This window comes from Mastigoproctus giganteus, chromosome 8 (genome assembly GCF_048544385.1).
Source record: "Mastigoproctus giganteus isolate SK-2022 chromosome 8, ASM4854438v1, whole genome shotgun sequence".
Lineage (NCBI taxonomy): Eukaryota > Metazoa > Arthropoda > Arachnida > Uropygi > Thelyphonidae > Mastigoproctus > Mastigoproctus giganteus.
The window spans coordinates 19,249,147-19,269,428 of NC_143582.1; the positions used below are offsets into that span (position 1 = coordinate 19,249,147).

The 20,282-nt window shown below is 36.2% G+C and overlaps 1 protein-coding gene across 1 annotated transcript in view; it reads left to right on the forward strand.

Annotated features, from left to right (window-relative positions):
• Nucleotides 1–20,282, forward strand: part of BRWD3 (bromodomain and WD repeat-containing protein) — a 279,424-nt gene that overhangs the window by 241,398 nt on the left and 17,744 nt on the right. Inside the window, exons 29-31 of the mRNA XM_090380158.1 lie at nt 10,270–10,428; nt 14,104–14,256; nt 18,399–18,523. Of these exons, the coding sequence (XP_090236284.1) occupies nt 10,270–10,428; nt 14,104–14,256; nt 18,399–18,523 (437 nt within the window). The remainder of the gene's footprint in view (nt 1–10,269; nt 10,429–14,103; nt 14,257–18,398; nt 18,524–20,282) is intronic.

Consider the following 20,282-nt stretch of genomic DNA (forward strand, 5'->3'; position numbering starts at 1 on the left):
ATCCATTTAGGCCTAAACCTTGAACAGTATTTCTTAGTTGCAATGAAAAGCCTAGTAGCTTCCAAAATTAAGTCCCTGAAAGCTTCCCATTTAGAATTCAACGTTGGTAACATCATCAGTTGATCCCACTGTACAGAATTTAAAAACTGTCTGAGACCTCTGTAGTCGCCTTTACGAAAGCAAAAGCCCTTCCCTTTAGCCTTGATGGTAGTTAAATCTTTAAGTAATTCCCACATCAGTACATTGTGATCACTGTCACCCAGTGGTTCCTTTATTTGCAGATTCTTAATGCATCAATTATCACTGCTGATAATCAGATCAAGAGTATTACTCCCTCTGTTTGCCTCTCGAACATGTTGCTGTAGAAAACAGTCATCCAATAAATCCATAAAATTCTTGCTAGTGTGCAAGTGACCAGTTCCAGTCAATATCTGGAAAGTTAAAATTCCCCATTATAAGACATTCTGATTTATTGGACCACTCTATTTCTCTGCACAATTGCTCATTATAATCATCAGATTCATTAGGCCTATAACACAAACCCACTGTCATTTTTCCTTTCCCAGTGCTTATGTCACACTAGACAGGCTCAACATTGCATTGTCCATAAACATCAATTGGATGCACTTCTTAGATTTTATGTGTTTCTTAACTAACAGCATAACCCCTCCTCCTCCTCCCTTCCTGTCCTGTTTATCCTTCCTGTACACATTGTACTCCTCAAATTCCAATTCTGCCCTGCTTATATCTGTGTGATACCACGTCTGTTATCCGAACAATATCTGCCTTTGGTGTCTTGACTAGCACTTCAAGCTCATCAAATTTATTAACTATACTCCTAGCACTGGTGTACATGCAAGTATACATGCACCTGTTCCTACTCTTGGTTACCTAACACAGCCCATGTATTTACTTGTTCCACTATGACTCCCAACAGTCCTGGAAATCTCCATTACCTTTCTTTCCAGGCTGCTGCTCATTCTAATAGAAGCAGTGCAAGAATCACTTTCCCCTCTGCATGCAGCCACCGTTAACCTTTTAGTCTGTGTTATCCCCCCCCCACAATATAGCAGTTTTCCAACCCGCCTAACGCTGCCTCGAAACCATCAGCAAATATTCTTACACCCTTTCTATTTAAGTGTACCCCCATCCCTGTAGAAGCAGTCTCTGCTGTCTGTCTCTCCAGGGCTGAATTGATCGACAAGGCTCTCATCATATACTCCCTCCTGTCTTGTCTGGGCAGAATTTCAGACATTTTCAAATTTAACTCTAACTCACAACTTTTTTAGACATTGTCCTGCACTTGTTAAGTAAGTCTTCAGATCTCCTACTCTTAATGTCATTAGTGCCAACATGTAGAACAGTATCACCTTTTGTGCTCTTGAAAGATGATATCTGCTCTACAACATCATCAACTTTTGCCCCTGGCAGACATACCCTGGTCCTGTTCCACCTGTCCTTCTTGCATAGTATATTCCCAATTTTATTCACAATAGAGAGTCACCAACAATAACTAGTTCCTTTGGGACCAGTGCATTCTGCCTTGGAGATTGCCTCTGTTTTGCCTGATGCACAGGAGTGAACTCTGTCATTGAGCTGGGCAGCTGAGAGCTTGATGGGCCTCTCATATTGGTGTACATTACTTTGAGGACATTCACCCGACACCTCAAGCTCTCATAGATGCTCATCAGAATGCTGAGTTGGCACCAAATTTCTTAATACTCTAGACACCTAGCACACACAAAGGCATCCTCCTTGGCTAGATCATGTCCTGTTTTAGAAAGGTTGGCAAACATTTCACATTTCGCACATTTTTTGAGACTGTGATGCTTTGGAGAATCACCCCTTCATTTCTCCCCTAAGATCACAGCTCTTGCTAGTCTGTGATCTTTGCTTCCCAGCTGTAGTCTGGATCATGATTTGCATTTAAATACAATTTAATTAACATTGAATTTTAATAAGATTAATATTATTTTTGATTAATTGATTATACTATGATAAGCTAACATATTCCTAATACAGGGTTTCGTATTACGCTATATAGTTTTACCTTATACCTTACGCTATCAGTTCGAGATAGATATACATTAAGCTATTTCTTATTGATTACAATATGGCAGCTAGTTTAACAATATTGGCACCAACACCGGGAGTCGTAACTTCCAAAATCGCTTGTTAAATTCAAAATAAGAAACTAACGAACGCTACTAAACCTATTTAATATCTCTAAACCTATTTAACAAATGCTACTAGACTTATTTAATGTTTGAGTACTATGTTAATTAATGAAGAATATGGTAAAAATTAAAAATATTTATCCCTTTACAACAGCCAAAAATCCATCAACTGTTCTCTTCAGCGACCCCAGCCAACAGGATTCGCTGGACGCAATAACATTATACCATTCAGGAGAGATATACTATGCCCTAAAAATAGGGCCTTGAGTAGACAGCCTTACAGTTATATTATGCACTGGAGACATTGTGTGGGATTACTAGGTAGTAGATGACTCTCATCAACCGGTGCAATACCACCACTCTGCTTATTGGAATTTTGAAGTAGTGGAATCCATGTTTAGTCTCCAGAGCTTAAGTTCCGGTCAACCACCCCTGCCGATCTCTTCCATCTTGCAGTATGATTGATGTTTTTTGAGGTTATGATGAATACCATGGCGAGATTCAAACTTCCTTACATTTCAAAGGTACAGCTCTAAAACAGTGTTCGCAGGCAGTTCGCTAGTTAGTACTCTCTAGGAGGCTTCCAGATCAGCTATCTGGCAGAGTAGAGGTAGCAATGTTATACACTAGACTGGAGGAAGTTTGAGTAGTGTGTATGCAGGGGACATTGTCGAGGCCATGTTATGTCAAGGATCTGGGTATATTCTTACCATGTCCAAAAATCTCATTACTTCGTACAGCATATCTCCCCCCCCACACACACACACACACTTTTTCGTACTATTGAATACACCATGAATAGTCAAACTAATACAGCAAACTTATTTGCAATAAGATTTAGACCTCCCAAACACTTCCTAGTTCATTTCACAAATATACGTGGTCTCAGTTCTAATCTCAATGATGCTCATTTCCACGTACAGTCTGCCAAACCCCATGTACTTTTTCTGGCAGAATCTCAGTTATTGGTTGATTCAACCACTGCTCATCTCAGTTGCCCAAATTATTTGCTGTATGATTCCTTTCACCTCAAAGGTGCATATGTCCATTCCGATATTCCCTGTCACAGACTTAATAATTTGAAATTTCCTCTTTTTGATCTTCTCTGGCTTAAAATCTCTCTACCTCATTCAGTCAAATTCGTCTGTTGTCTCTACCATTCTCCCAATTCCACTAATCACTTGGAACTTCTTGACTTTCTCCAGTCCAACTTTCCGAACAGTGAGGTAATTTTCCTTAGTGATTTTAGTATTCACAACTCCAGCTGACTTCCGTTTTCTAGTCACACCGACCCAGCAGGTCGAGATGCTGAGGCTTTTGCAATTACTAAGACCTAGCACAGATTGTTCATTTACCTACAAGAATACCGGACAATCCTAATCATACAGCCAATACGCTTGATCTTTTTCTCACAAACAACCCTTCTAAGTACATGGTCGAAGTGAGAGGTCCTTTAGGTACTTCAGATCACAACTTGGTGATTGTCTCTTCTCCAATGGAACCTTTCTCTCATGGTCATTCTCAACCTCATGTTGTTTGGCATTCCAAAAATACAAAATGGGATGATCTGTGCGGTTTCCTTTCTTCTTTCCCTTGGTGGGATTACTGTTTCAAAACTTCTGATGTCAATGTTTGCTCAGATCGTATTAGTGAAATTATTCTTGTAGGAATGGAATCCTTTATTCCACACTCCACTTTAAAATCTCGTCCTTTATCTAAACCTTGGTTTTACAATAAATGTGCTAAGGCTGTTCAAGAGAAGAACGTTTCATTTTCTGCCTACACCAGAGCTTGCAACAATTGTAAAGCAGCTATTAATCAGTTGAAACTAGATTTTGAACAGGCTAAGAGTAGAAAACTTGCTTCTTGCCCTAATGGTAGCCGAGCATTCTGGTCTCTTGCCAAAGTTATTGGCCGCAACTTTTGCCCTTCTCTGCTCCCACCTCTCTCAAAACCAGATGGTTCTATTGTCACTTCAGGTAAAGATAAAGCTGACCTGCTAACATCCCATTTTACTTCCAACTCATGCATTAATGATCTTGGTAAAACACCTCCCACCATTCCCAGCATGCTCCATTCAGTGCCTCCTGTGGTCTTCTGTCAAAAGGAGTCAGAAAAATTTTGAGGAATCTTGATGGTAAGAAAGCTCCAGGTCCTGATGGTATTTCTACGCTTGTTCTCAAAGCCTGCAATCCTGAACTTACTGCTGTTCTTTGCCGCCTTTTTTCAATTTCTTATTCGAAAGGTGTTTTTCCTTCTGCTTGGAAATTTGCTCATATCGAGCCAGTTCCAAAAAAAGGGTGACAAATCCCTCCCATCCAGTTATCATCCCATTGCAATTACTTCTACGCTTTCTAAAGTAATGGATAAATCAATTAACCGCCAACTCTTAAAACTATCTAGAAACCTTCCGTCTGATCAACGATCACCAGTATTGATTCCATCAGTGTCAATCCACTGGCGATATTCTGACTTATATTACCCATTTATGTACAAATTCAGTGGAAAAGTTTGGTGAAACCCAAGCAGTTATTCTTTCTCAAAGGCTTTTGATCTTTTTTGGCATAAAGGTTTTCTAAACAAGATTCCATCTTATTGGTTTACAAACTATTTTTTGTAATTAGTTATTCAGTTTTCTCTCTGATCGCTCACTGAGGGTGATGGTAGATGGGTCTCTGTCTTCTAACTTTTCTACCAATGCTGGTATCCCCCAAGATTCAGTTCTTTCCCCCACTCTTTTCCTCTTGTATATTAATGACCTTCTTCCATTGACCGGAAATCCTATCCATAGTTTTGCCGATGATAGCACATTGCATTCCACTTTCTTTTCAGTTTGAGAAACCTTATCCTCCCAGTCTCCAGTGGGGCAAAGGCAACTTAGGTGACTTCAGTACTAAAACTCAGTCCTGTCTTATATCTCGTAAAAAGGATTCTTCTGCTCCTATGCTTATCTTTGATGACACTCCGATTTCTAGGCAAGATGATATATCTCTTTTGGGGATTACCCTGACTTCTAATCTCTCTTGGCACAAGTACATCACAAATATTGCTTCCTCTGCATCTAAAAAACTTGGTTTTCTCTTTCTCTCTCTCGGTGTTACTTTACTTCGAAACAGCTGTTCACTCTGTACAAATCGCAGATCCACCCTACCATAGAATATTGTTCCCACATCAGGGGTAGTGTCCCCAAAAACCTCTCTCAGGTTTTTAGATTCCATTCAAAAGAGGGCAGTTAAGTTAATTAATGGCTCATCTCTAACAAAGTCCCTCCACTCTTTGCCTCATAGATGTTCTGTTTCTCCTGCATGCCTTTTCTACAGATACTTCCATGGGCACTGTTCTTCTGAATTGGCTTCTGTAATTCCCGCCTCTCTTTCAAATCAATCTGAACACGTGCTGCCACCAGCCAACATCCATTTACTGTCCAACTTCAAACTCACAGAACCAACTTTTCATGTTCCTCGTTTATTCATTCAACTGCCATTTTCTGGAACAACCTTCCCTCATATGTATTTCCTGAAAATTACAGTCTACAGAAGTTAAAGTCCAATGTCAACAAATATCACAGAATAAATATCTCGGTGTTACTTTACTTCAAAACAGCTGTTCACTCTGTACAAATCGCAAATCCGCCCTACCATGGAATATTGTTCCCACATCGGGGGTAGTGTCTTCTCAACCTCTAACCCATGCACAGTACTAAGTACTATAGGTTTTAATACCTCTCTTATTTGGGGTTTTCATTAAAAAAAATTTAATAAGAATAGTTTGTTATTTGGTTTTTAGGAGCATTAGCAACTAAGACCATATTGCTCAGGGAATATGCGGTGGTCATTCTCTGACCTTTCCGCATCCTCCGTATTTGGTGTTGATGGGCTCGAACCCCAATCTAATCAAGAAGCGTGTGCTACGCACTGCTGCTCCTTCCCACCTGGCTACAGAGGCGCCCAATAAGAATAGTATAGTATAGTATAATATAGTGTTTATGTCTAATGAATGGCGGTACCTGGAATGTCAGTTCAACTCCGTCCCCTTCACTGTGGTGAAAGAAGACATGCCTGTAGGTAGAAAAACATGATCATGCAGAACCTACTGGCACAAACACAAAACTTGTTTAATGCTAGTCACATATCAGACCTCAAAGGAAACGTTTTTTCTTTTGTTAGTTCTCATAGTGATATCTTTCTGTCTTCCTTTAACAATTATTCCACTCTTACGACATTTGTATTGTTACAGCAGTGCTCAGTCAGCTGATTCTTTGCTTGTCTTTTATTGTAACTTTGCCAATCTTTTGAAAGCATTGGTTTAATAGGTTTCTAGAATTACCTCCTTTACTCCTGACCAGTTTTCTCCAATTTAACACAAAATTATATCACAATTTTTGCTGAACAATAACAGCGACTCCTGTTTCAGCTGCCATATTAATTTGTACTTCACAAGACAAAGAAGAGCACCCAACTACCTTATGCAGCACTTTCTACATTCCAGATGTATTTTTAACCGTACATACTCCAGCATGGAAGCATCTAGATTAGAAAATGTATAATGCATTTCTTGGTAGGTGAAGGAAAATATTTGAAGTAAGTTTACAGGGAAGCTCATAAATAGCTCTCAAGGCACTTTTCACCAGAAAAATTGATGTGATGGGTGACTACAAGCCTGCATCATATCAATATATTGCTATAGTGTTCAGGTTGTGAAAGAAGCACCTGAGAATTCAGTGGAAATATTCTTCCTACCACCGAGAAAGTCACATTAAGAAAACTTGTAAAGATATGAACTGAAAAAAATTATATGAGAATGTAAGTCATTTCACATCATTGGATCTCTCTCTTGAAAAGGCAGTGGAAGAATGATTGACAGGTGATGATGGGAAGCAGGTGGTCAATAAATTCTTTAAGCAGCAGCCATTATCATACTGTGCAAGAATTAGCATTAAGCATTAGAGGCATATGACGCAAGAAAGCAAGCTTATATAACATCAGCCAAAAAAAAACACTTCCCATTTCACCCATCCATTCACTCCAAAAATTTGTCTAGTTCAGCTTTGAATTTATTTAAGCTGTCAACTTCCACAACGACAGATGGAAGTTTATTCCAGCAATCAACCACCCGCTGGCTAAAGTCAAATTTATGCCCTCTCAGGTGTGGATTCTGAGCAATAGGAAGAATCCCATCGGTGTTGAGCTTGCTCAAACCATTCAAGGCCTTATACACCTCAATTAGATCACCTCGCAGGTGCCTCGTCTCCAGACTCTGCAATTTGCAGAACTTAAGCCTTTCGTGGTAACAGCAACCCTTTGTTCCACTTGCTAATCTCATTGTTCTTCTCTGTACTCGTTCCAGCAGCTCTACATTTTTCCTAAAATGTGGCCTCCAGACCTGTATGCAGTACTCAAGGTGTGGCCTAACCATTGCCTTATACAAGGGGACAATCACTTCCTTATCCCTGCTAGCAAAATTTCTATACAGTAAGACCCCCGTATCCACAGGGGATACATTCCAAGACCGGCACCTCCATAGCCAGGTGGGTAGGAGCAGTAGCGCGTAGCACACGCTTCTTGATTAAAGCGGGGTTCGAGCCCGTGACCACCAAATACGGAGGATGCGGAAAGGTCAGGGAATGACCACTGCAGATCCCGGATACCCGGAGCAGTATGGCTTTAGTTGCTAATGCTCCTAAAAACCAAATAACAAACAAACAAACAACATTCCAAGACCTACCGTAGATGGCAAAAACTGCAGATATAAGCAAACACCTGCTGACCCCATATGTAACATGATTTTCTTGTACATACATACGTATAATAAAGTTTAATCGATAAATTAAACACACAGTAAGACATTACAAACATTAAATAATAATAAAGTACAGCAGACTCTGGATTTACCAGGAAGCAAATTAACCGGGACACTTCAAGACTTCAAATTAAAAATAAATCAACCAGAAATCATAAAATTCAAGTAATAACTAGAATAGGTATAAACATTTATTTTGCAAGTCATAAATAAGCGACAAAAACCGTCGTTAAGTCGTAATTGGGAGATTAGTGTACCTATTATCTGTCTTATTATTAGTTACATTATTAGTGTACCCACTGTCTTCACACTTATCACTCGAAACAAAAAAAAAAAAAGACCAAATGTTTAGTTTGATTTAGTGTGTTGCATCAATTGTTGTGTTCCGCTGCACCGCAAAAGGACAAATTTTGTTTCATTATTTATGTTGGTTTTTTTTTTTTTTTTTTTTTTTTTATTTTTAGAAATCACGAAAATGATGGGCAAACGCAAGAGTTGTGCTTTCAAATTAAACAAAAACTTTAAATTATTCAAAAGTTTGAAAATGGTGCATCCGTTAAATCTCTAAAGAACCATTATAATGTTGGTGAACAAACCATACACGACATCGTAAAAAATAAAGGGAAGCATCATATTGGACACGAGTAGTATGTGTTAAGTTTTTTTGTTCTTTTTCCGTGGTTAACCGCTGGTAACTGAATCAGCGGATATGGGGGCACAACTGTATATCATTGTCAAGATGCCATGAGCTACTCTTGCAGCCTTTTTGCACTGTCATGGGGTCTTGTCAATGATATATAGGAATTTTGCTAGCAAATAAGGAGGTGATTGTCTCCTTTTAATTATTAACTTACAAGTGAAACATTGAGACATATACCTTAAAACTATAGAAATTTTATTTAAGTAGGTAAATGAGAATTTCATATATAGTTTAATCTTTTAATTGGATAATCTTTGTTTGGTGGTGAATATACAGAGTTGGCAAAAAAAAAAGAACTCCAATGTGTTCAGTGTCATTTTCAATATATAAGTGGAGGAGAAGTTCTCCCACCAGCAAAACAGTTCAGCTGTGTGTTTCTCAATTTACAGAAACAGGAAGGGTTTTAAAGGGAAAATGACACTGAACACATTGGAGTTCTTTTTTGGAAGTTTTTCATTGGAAGAGAGCATAGACCTCTGAAGAGAGTGTGGAATGCTTTGGGATATCCATTTCTTGGAGCTTAAAGGAATATATCACTTGTCACAGTTAGAAACTAATTATACCTGAAAATAACCGCCTAAAATGTGTAACATGTGTATCTAAGATTACATACCTGCAAAATTTAACTTAGATATGTAATAAAAAGTGATTAATTACTTGAAATGAGTTTAATTCACAGGTTATGTTAAATGAAATTGATGATGATAACAATTTTCTTGAAATAGATACTTTCATAAATGAAGCTGTATTTTGCATTAGTTGTCATGTCATTCATTGCAACTGTAGAAAAAATCAATAACATTGTGAAAGAAAATGTGCACAAAATTGTTTCGAGTTAGATAGGATCCTGGCACATTTCAATCACCAGGTTCACAGTGCACCGAAATGTGAGGTTTACTAACCAATGGATTGGAACAGATAGATCAATAACCTATCCTACTAGAAACCCCGATCTTACATCATTAGCTTTTTTTTTTATGTGGGGATATATAAAAATATGTACGTTAGGAATATTCATAAGAAATTTACAAGGTAGAATCTCTACTTCTGCAGCAATAATCACTCTAGACAACTCCATTACGTGGGGCTAGAATTCAATTACTGTTAAAGTGTTCATGGTGGAACCTTTTTAATATATCACATTAAACTTCTGAAGTTTTTCTCAACAATTTGTATTCAAAGAATTAATAAAGTTTGAAATTTCAGGATTCTTTTTTCACAAAGTAATATGAAAGGTATATAGCTACCATTACTTTATTAATGTTTAGATTCTTTATTTAGATGTGAAAAGATTTAAATGTTTTTTAACATTTAAACTCTGTCTTCAAGTCTGGTAGTCCAGCCTTACAATTCACTAAGGCTGATTTTTACTGTCATAGTTAACCTCTTCACCCTGTTAATAGATTTAGAATGATAATGAACATATTTCAATTCAGAATTTTAGTTGCAGTCCAATTCAGAATTCAGCCCTCCTTCATTTTAAACCCTTCCCTTTCATTTGTATACCATGTAATTATTATGTCAAATTCTGTAGTGACACGTTATTGTAACTTATTTTAATCTTTATCTTATCTTATTTTATCTTCATTATAGCAAAGTACATCTCAACAGCCAAGCAAGAGAGTTCGTTTAGAAACTCAGCAATACACTTCAAAAAGTTGGATACAGCAGTGTTTGGATTTTTTAAATGTCATTTTTCAATGTGAAGATTCTACACCTTTTCGACACCCTGTTGACTTATTTGAATATCCGGTTAGTATTACAGCAAATTGTGTGGCTTTCTAATGTTTTTGTGTATCCGATTTTTTTATATTTTTCCAGTTAAGAAATTTGGAAACGTTATAGTACACAAATTATTATTAATGTAAAATGCAGAGGGATATGTCTCAAAATATAAGGTGAATCATTCAGGCACAGTATTACCCATGTCATGTATTTTAAGACACTTTATACCAAAAAAAAAAAATGATAAATATTCTTTTACTTTCTCTCACATAACCTCCTGATCCCATGTGGCCATTCACCCAGAGTATAAATAGAAAATTATATTATAATAACTGGCATTAATGCATATGCTAAATGAAACTTTCTTGCTAACTTTTTTCTTTCCGTTATTGACTCCCAGATTTCTTCATGGTCTTAGAAATGATGAACACAACTCAATTTTAGGGCTGCATTCTCTTTGTAGTGTGAATTTCAGAAAGGCTTCAAGAGCTCTAGCTTAGGTTATATGCATAGTAATTTGAAAACTGCATGTGTACAATGGTAAGTTTTCTGATTTTGTGGAAAGTGGAATGGATTCAGGTCATCCTGAAAAGAGGGCATCTACTACTAAGACCTAATTAACGGAAAATGGCATGAAAATTTTTGTCCTGGCAACAGCAAGATTTGAGTGTGCAGCTTCTCTGCAAATCAGTGAGCTATTGTAAGTATGCTGTCCACTAAAACAAACAGTATCCATGACCTTTAAAGTTATAATGTCATCTTGGTAATTATTTTACTACAGTGTTTTTATACTGTCCTGTGATGTTCACATATAGTAAAATCCTGTGACAACTTCTTAGGAGAACATGAATCATTTTGTTGTATACTGAAATTTCATTCTAATGAATAGTACTCAAAATTATTTTAATGGAACCATTATTTGTTTAAACTAGTTCACCTGAATTTCTCTAACATACAGAAGTAGTAATTTTCTCTTTATTTTACTTCAGTATTGACTTTAAAATCAATAATAAATAGATAAAATAGCAATATATACACAACTGCAAAAGTAAATATACTTCTAGAGATTATTGATAATATCATAACATTTTAATAAACTGCTCTACAATATATCAGAACTATAGTATAGCACAGTGACTCCTGCATTCTTTTTCTTTAATTTCAAATTTTTGATTAAGGGGGGCATATGTCCTCTCTGTCCAGCCCTGAATATGCCCCTGATATAGCAGATAAATCTTATTGTTAATTTTTGTTTTTAATATTTATTTTTAGTAAATTAATACAAAAATTTAGTTTTCAAATTTCACTCAAGTTGAATAAAATTAACTCTCTCTCTCTCTCTCTCTCTCTCTCTCTGTGTGTGTGTTCTTTTTTTTTAATTTTTTTGCTGAATAAGTGGACCGCTTATGGAAATGTTCCTATAGTAAAATACTTTGAATCTTGAAAACACAAGGCCTCTTTCATTCCGATCCGCATTAGCTTTCCTCCCCCCCCCCATTTCTCTCTTTAAAATTATTAAAGTACTGGTATTCAAATTTGTCATTTCATAGATTGCATCTCTCTGCCTAAGGCACTGGATTTGAGCATGATCATCAGGGACACAAAAAAATGAAGATAATACAAATATGATAGCATATTCTTTTTGACACATCTTTCAAGGCAATTTTTTTCATAAAAATTGCAGAAAATGTTTGCTTTTCTTTATTCTTACCTTAACCATATTTACAATATGTGGTGCATCCAATGCTGTGCTCCAATATTCAGTCACAGCTGACAGAATCAAGCTAGTGTTTATTCATTCCTGAACTAACCATTCATGATTTTATCATACAGTTTTTCTTTCTTTATGAGCCAAAACATTTTATGCATTGTGAAAAATAATTTGCTATGCTGAACTTTTGTCAAAAGTATTTTCTTCGGGTGACTTACAAAGCACTTTTAATTGGGGGAAATTATTCAAGGACCTTGATATATGTTTGTTAAAATGGTATTCGTTGTAGTGGAGTTGTGTTTTTTTTTTTTTTTTTTTTGTGTGTGTGTGTGTGTTTGTGTACATATGTTATTATTTATACCATGTTTATATGAAACATGAGTCAAAAATGTTTCAATTTGGTGTCTAGAAGCTATCCTGAAATTTATGAAGTATCTCATACACAAAGTAGTTATATATATGTGGGGTTTAATCAGAAAGTTATAAGACTTTATTTTCTGAAAAAAATTAAGGTACAATAGAACATTTTATAAGCAATCCTCTTCAAGGTAGTTTCCTCCTGGTGACATGCAAGTGTCCCTATGTTCTTGCCGCTTCTGGAAGTCTTCAGCCAGATGAGTTCTGCTATCACAATCTGTTGGATGGCTTGAACGTTACCAAATCTTTATCCTTTAGACTTCATTTTGAGTTTAAGGAAGAGTAAATAAAAATTACATGGGACAAGATCAGGTGAATGTGGAGGGTGGGATACAGCAGGAATGTTTTAGGCCAAAAATTTTTGAATGGAGGGTGTTGATGTATGCAGTAGCATTGATATGGTGAAGTCATGCATTAAATTTACTTCTAAACATGTTTGTTTGTTGTTTGTTATTTAGGAGCATTAGCAACTAAGGCCATATTGCTCCGGGAATATGTGGTGGTCATTCCCTGACCTTTCCGCATCCTCCGTATTTGGTGGTGATGAGCTCGAACCCCGGTCTAATCAAGAAGAGTGTGCTACGCACTGCTGCTTCTTCCCACCTGGCTATGGAGGCGTCTTCTAAACATGCACTGTTTACAAACATATTCATTCCATAAAGAGTTCTATGCATGTTTGTTTTAATTCTTGATAGCACTTGCAATAAACATTGTGTGGTCCTCTTTTTTTTATCTGAAAATGGTCGTGCTAGGTGAAAACTATGAAATTTCACATGTGCATCACAGTTAAGTCGACCTGTCTGGTCCAGATACATGGTAAACCACCAATCAATTAATTTAAAAATAGTTTCAAGTGCTATATATACTTGTAATATAAAATTTAACAACCAAACACAAAAAAAAAAAAAGTTTCATGTTATTTGTTTATAGTAAAATGCTGGGATTACTGTTCACAGGGTATGCCACAAATTTCAAATTAGAGTATACCTGCATTTTATCTCTAATCTCATTCTGATTAGAGATGGATGTTTTTTAGGCGCCTCCGTAGCCAGGTGGGAAGGAGCAGCAGTGCGTAACGCACGCTTCTTGATTAGACCGGGGTTCGATCCCGTCACCACCAAATACGGGGATGCGGAAAGATCAGGGAATGATCACCGCATATTCCCGGAGCAATATGGCCTTAGTTGCTAATGCTCCTAAAAACCAAATAACAAACAAACAGATGGATGTTTTAAAACCAGAATCCTTTTGTGATGCCAAATATAGTTAAGCAATGCTGATTACTAAATTCCTTGGGTTTTATGTAAAAACATAAAATAAAAAGAAAAACTTAATTTAAAAATGGTATTGACTTTTCACCTTTAATTTTTTTGTATGTGGGTGTTAAATATATGTATAAAGTTTTGTTTAAATTTGGTTATGATGGCTTTTTTCCCCTTTCCCATCTGCTTTAAAATTAAAAGAATCCAAACCTCACTGAATCTTGTTCAAATAGTTTGCAATTAAAACTATGATTCAGATCATTAGAATTGGTATTTTTTTGACTTCATTTCATATAATTGCATTATTAACAGGACTACAGGAATATTGTTGACACTCCCATGGATTTAAGCACAGTGAAGGAACGATTAACTCAATATCATTATTGTGACCCTGTTGCATTTTGCAAAGATATGAGACTAATGTTCCAGAATTCCAGGAATTATAATATTAATAAAAAGTCTAGGGTAAGTACTGTCATGAGATGGCTATTCATAAATAAAATAATTAAATGCTTTTAATTAGAGTTATTTTTGTATAAATTAGAGTAAAACCTATATTCATTTATGAAATAAAAAGTACTCAATTGTTTTTTCAAATGTATCGCTATGCATTGTCCCCATATTGCTTACTGATTACTAAATAAAATTAGAAAAACTGTTTGCTTGTGGTAATTAAAAAATAAACATTAAAAATTAAATATAAAAGAAATTTGTATTATGCTATTGTTGGCACTTTTCTGTATGGCCATTTAGTAATTAATCTTGTATATTATGGAAGCTTTAATTTTTTATTTATTTATTTTTATTTTATTTTATTTATTTTTTTTTTTTTGTTTTGCAAAATCAATAATTACTTACAGTCTAATCTACAGTCTAATCTTGCTTTATGGTAAAAATCTTCCCCCCCCCCAATATTTAGCACCCAATAAACCAGGGGTCACCAATTGGAACACCATTGTCTGCATCTGGAATGCCAAAAATTTTTTGCAGACTGCAAAGGATCGGAACCCGAGTCAATAATTTGTACATAATTATTTTAGTTTTGTATTTTTGTAAGTTCCCTTAATTTGGTGTGTGAAATTGAAAAAATGTATCATACTTTCATATATGCTTTCTTCTTGTTATTGATGAAACCTTTGAAATACACATAATTTTCTTTATGATACAGATGGAATGTCTGAAATCCAGATAGGGATGGTTTTTTTTTTTTTTTTCTTTTTTACTTGGTAATTTCATTTCACTTCAATACAAAATTTATTTCATTTAATGCTTTCAAAAACTGTTAGCAGCTTTATGTACCTTCATTCTGTGTTTTGCAGCCTACAGACTTTCTTGCTTTCAATTTCAATAAGTAAATATTTCATAGATATCTGCAGAACTACCAGTAGAAAGTCTACTAGCTGATAAATCCACAATTACCAAATTTATTAGTAAAGCCACTCATACACACCTGATTGTTCTATGAGTTTATTGAATACTTCAACTTCATTGAATTAGATTACTTCATTGAATCAGATCAGCATATAGTCACCATGGTGATCAACTTTGTGTGCTGTCTATACACTTTAGGTAATGTATGAAAGTACAAATATGCACATTGAAGATTTTGCTGATATGTTACCACAAAAAGTGCACTGTCCATTGTTAGCTGTTGTAGTGGTAAATAAGCTGCAACAAAAGAATTGGAATAACATTAACTCTTCTGGCCACAGCTGTTTAGAGTATAAATAGAAATTTATTTATTTAGAAAAATAAAACCTAGTAAGAAGTAGACCATTGGCTTTTGTGCACTTGCTAATGGCATTGGTGATGGCCATGATTTTTTATCCTTTGGCTGACTGGATAGAAATTTTTGATAAATCTAAGGTGGGTAAAAATGAGTGGAATATGTTTAATTCAGAATGTAGAGTGTGGATCATTATTTTTTGGTAATGCAGGTACCAAACAGTTTATCCAACAAGTTTGATATATGAGACAAGTCAGTTTTTTGGTTTTCCAAACAGTACATATATCTTCTGCTGTCTTGTTGACCACTTGCACCAGTTTTGTTCTTTTGCAGACCAAGCTGTAATTCACATTTCTGTTTCTCCCTCTTTTTTTTAATTGCACATGATCACAGCTTTAACTTTACTATATTACATTAATCTTGTGTCTCTGTGTTTATCTCTTATTGGTCTTTGTTGGCTACCTGAACAAACATGGCATAATTTTTCGTAGTGGACACAGCTACAAATCCACAAATTCCACAACAACAAAAACAGTTGGGAAAGTGCTGTGTTGATTACAAAAAGGGGGGGGGAGGGTTCTAAAAGCCTTTACCTTTACTCCTGTATATAGGGGGTTTCTGCCAAATTACCCCCCCCCCCCCGTCTGCTTGAAGGGTAGAGTCCCATTGCTAACACTACGACATAGGACTCTAACTGGGCAAAAGAACATCAGTACTGGACCTTGGATGATTGGAGATGGATCTTCTGGTCCGATAAGTCCCATTTCCAGTTATTTCAAGCAGACGGGGGGGGGGGGGTATTTGGCAGAAACCACATGAAGCTATTCAACTACCATGTCAACAATGAAACGTTCAGGCAGGTAGATGGTCGGTAATAGTCTGGAGCGTGTTAAACTGGCACACATTAGGACCTCTGGTAGGTCTAGATGCACCTCTGAATGGTTCGGGTTGTGTCCATCCTCACAGACCATCTGCATCCCTTCGTGATCATCGTGCACCCACAGGGCAATGGCCTCTTCCTCCCCTCAGAGCCGTGGTGACTACAATTGGATGTTGCATTAACAGGACAAACTGTAATCCTTTTACACCTGTAAGGTGTAAAAGGATTACACCTTACAGGTCTGTTCAAGTAAAGTGCCCACATTTCTCTAATCAGCAAGAAGTGATAACTTAGTGAGGGACTTGAATCTAACCAAATCCAATGCAAAGCTCCTGACATCTTGTTTAAAAGCAGGATCTACTGGAATACCTATGGGTTACCAAGACAGCAAGATATCAACATAAGGAATAAGACGTCACAATTTTACCCTTTTGCAGAATTCCTGTGTTATTGTTTTTATTTGATTGGTCTTAATGGAGAAATTTGTATTAATCACAATCCAGAAGAGTATCATCTAGACAGTTCAAGTAGAAATTTGAAAACTGTGTTGCTTCACAGTGAGAATATGCACCCATTGATTCCTGTAGTGCACTCTGTTCATATTAAAGAAGATTATAGAACTCTATAGCATATGTTAGAGAAGATCAAGTATGACCAGTATGCACTGGGTGTTTGTGGGGACTTCAAGATGCTAAGATTCCATCTGGGTTTGCAAGGTGATTTTTAGGTTCTCTTGCATTTTCATCCTCTGGGGATAGCAGGGCAGTAGATCAGCACTAAAGGAGAAGAAGATGAACGCTCAGAACTGAGTCGAAGTCTAATACACATAATGTAATAAGAAGCTCCTTGGTTCAAAAAAAACAGTCTTGCTTTCACCACTCTATACAAAGCTGGGACTGGTCAGATGACTTGTTAAAGCATTGGACCCTCAGTGCAACACCTTCAAGTATATACATGCTGTGTTTCCAAAATTGTTTGGTGTAAAAGTGAAAGGTGGCGTAGATCCACAAGTTAAGCAGACGTTGACTTCAATGACTGGAAGACAAAATGACTAATGCTGAGAGAAATGCCTGGAAGTTGTTGCCTCATAGCAGATGTCTTTCTTGGTAACATTAACAGTAAAAATTACAAAAAACTAATCAATAAGTTGATTGAAAATTATAGAAAATTGGGAAATTATGGCAAAATATCAATCAAGCTCCATTTCTTGCACTCTCACCTAGATTTTTTCAGACCAAATCTGAATGACATTATGGGAAGAAATTCCAGTGGGACACAGCTAATGGCGAAGAGGTACCAGGGAAAGTAGGATGAAGCTATGATGTGTAGCTATATCTGTTTCTTGGTTTAGGATGGTCATCTCAACCACAGAAGACAAAGGTGTTTGAATGGTTTATTTTTTTGATAAACTCAAGGGAGGTTTCTACTTTTCAGTTTATGATGTTTTTTTAGCTTGTTATTTACTTGTATACTCTGTTTTATATAGAAGTTAAACATAGTTAATAAATCTGATATAATATTGCATATTTACTTTTATTTCATTTCTGGATCATTGATAATTTAGGTCTGCTTAACTGAAAGCAAGGTCATATTTGGAATCAGCATACTCAAATTCATAAAGAAAATAGCAGGAAATGCAGAAAAACAGAACCTTTCTGAAAATTTGTTGCATATGTGATATAATTCCAATAAGGAATCCAGACCACAAGTTGCATTTTTTTTCCCTTTGTGCACCTCAAAGAAACTAATTTGTGACCCCTGTAGCAAACTATAGTTTACACATAAACGTGGAGTTCAGTTTACTTTACTATTGATTAATATCCATGTTATGGATATTAACCATAAGTTAAAATAAGCTGCATCAGAACTCTCTTCACACTATTAAATCAAGAATGTTTTTTTGTTTTTTTTTTTTTGTGCTTAATATGGAATTTCCTGTTTAAATAATGCATGTACTTAATATAGTTTAGAAAGATAAAACAGATTTCCTCTTCATTTCAGATATATTCAATGACAATTCGACTGTCTGCAATGTTTGAAGAACATATCCGAGGTATTGTTAGTGACTGGAGGTCTGCAGTTAAATATGAAGAAAAACTTAGGAATAATCAGTATGTTAGTCACAGGTAAGACAATTTTATTATGAAAAATCCCTTTACAGAAGATATATTGAAGAATACTTAGTTTTTGTTAAAAATTCCTTTATATAGTATTCAAATTATTGTAATTGACTGTAATCATCATATAGATAGAATTTTCACATTGAAATTAAAAACCAGGAGGCATAAATGCAAACTGTTGGGGGAACTAATAGACTGTATTTAGGTAGTGTACTTTTGGTTAATGTTTTGTCAACTTCTGGGATAAAGTGCCTCCCTGAGTGCAGGGTTGACAACCTGGTTAAATTTAAGAGCACCTAAATCTACTTTCTGGTATTGTAAAGGCACATCATTTTTCTGGTATTTTTAGATCTGAAGCTATGAATGAACAAATTGACATCCATTTCTGGCAGTGGTGTGTGATGGAGTTCCTGTTCAGGTGATCAGTCAGTCACATTGTCCATCCAAACCTCTTGGCATGGTGGGCCAGACAGTTGATCAAAGTAATGTTCAGAGGTGACTCCAATATTTTCGGAAAGGTGATTTCGACATCAAGGTCTGCTTAAGGTCTGCTGAGATACCTAGACAAACCAAGAGCCAGAAGACCAAGTCTCTCATGAACAGTGAAAACAAAGAATCATTAACCAGCTCATTTTAAATGACAGATGCTAGGTCACCAAACAAGTGATGGATGCTGTAGAAATATCAAAGGGAAGTGTTTTGACCATCATTAACAGACTGGAGTACAGAAAAATTTGTTCCTGGTGGGTACCTAAGCTGCTCACATGAGAGGTGATGGCTGCAAGGAAAAAGATCTCTGAAGATCTGGGGAGGTTTGGTGCTGGCAGTTCTGAGTGCTTTAAAGAGATCATCACATGTGATGAAATATGGCTCTTCCATTACGACCCACAAACTAAATGACAGTCCATGAAATGGCACACCGACATCACTTGTAAAATAAAAACCAAAACTTATGGCCACCTTCTTGTGGGATCAAAATGGCATTATTTTTATCAATTTCTTGGAAAGTGGAACAACTATCCACAAAGAAAAATACACTTGTCCCTGGAAAAGCTTAATCAATCTCTGGAAAGACCTAAGCAACTGAATCGACAGGACAACAAGTTCCATCAAGATTTGATTCGATTTTGATTTTATTGGAGCAAAAATGACTGAGGTCTTTAAATGAGATAATGAAAGGCTGCACACAGCACAGATGACACACTGTCAAAGATTGCTCAGCTGGGGATAGAGCATAATGCCTCACCCACCCTATTAGCTCTGATCTCCCCCCATCAAATTTTTCTTTTTTTTCTTGGTAGATTCGAAGGGCATATCTGTGTGGTAAGGTGTTTGATGGTGATATGGAACTCATTTTTGTCATTAAACACTGGAATAAACATCAGCCTCTTGATTTTTACCAATGTGCATTAACTGCCTAGCCAAGAACGTTGGAGAAAATGGCAAGTGTGGTGGTTCTTACATTGAGTAATATTTTCACGAAGTTGAAAGATTGTATTTTATATATATGAAGTGTGGTTCCAATATCTCAGATAACTAAGATGTTACAGCTTATAGTGCATTATTTATTGACCCACCCTTGTATTTATTCAAAGATAATAGCATTTTGACTCTCCTTTGGCAGTAAATGACTGCTTCAATGCATCATGAAGACCCCTACTAATTTCTTATAGGAAGCTAGTGGTATTGCACTCTGTGCTGGCCACAGAATCTCAGCCACTGCAGTGATCCAATGTTACTTTTCAAACTATTAAAAGAATGGGAA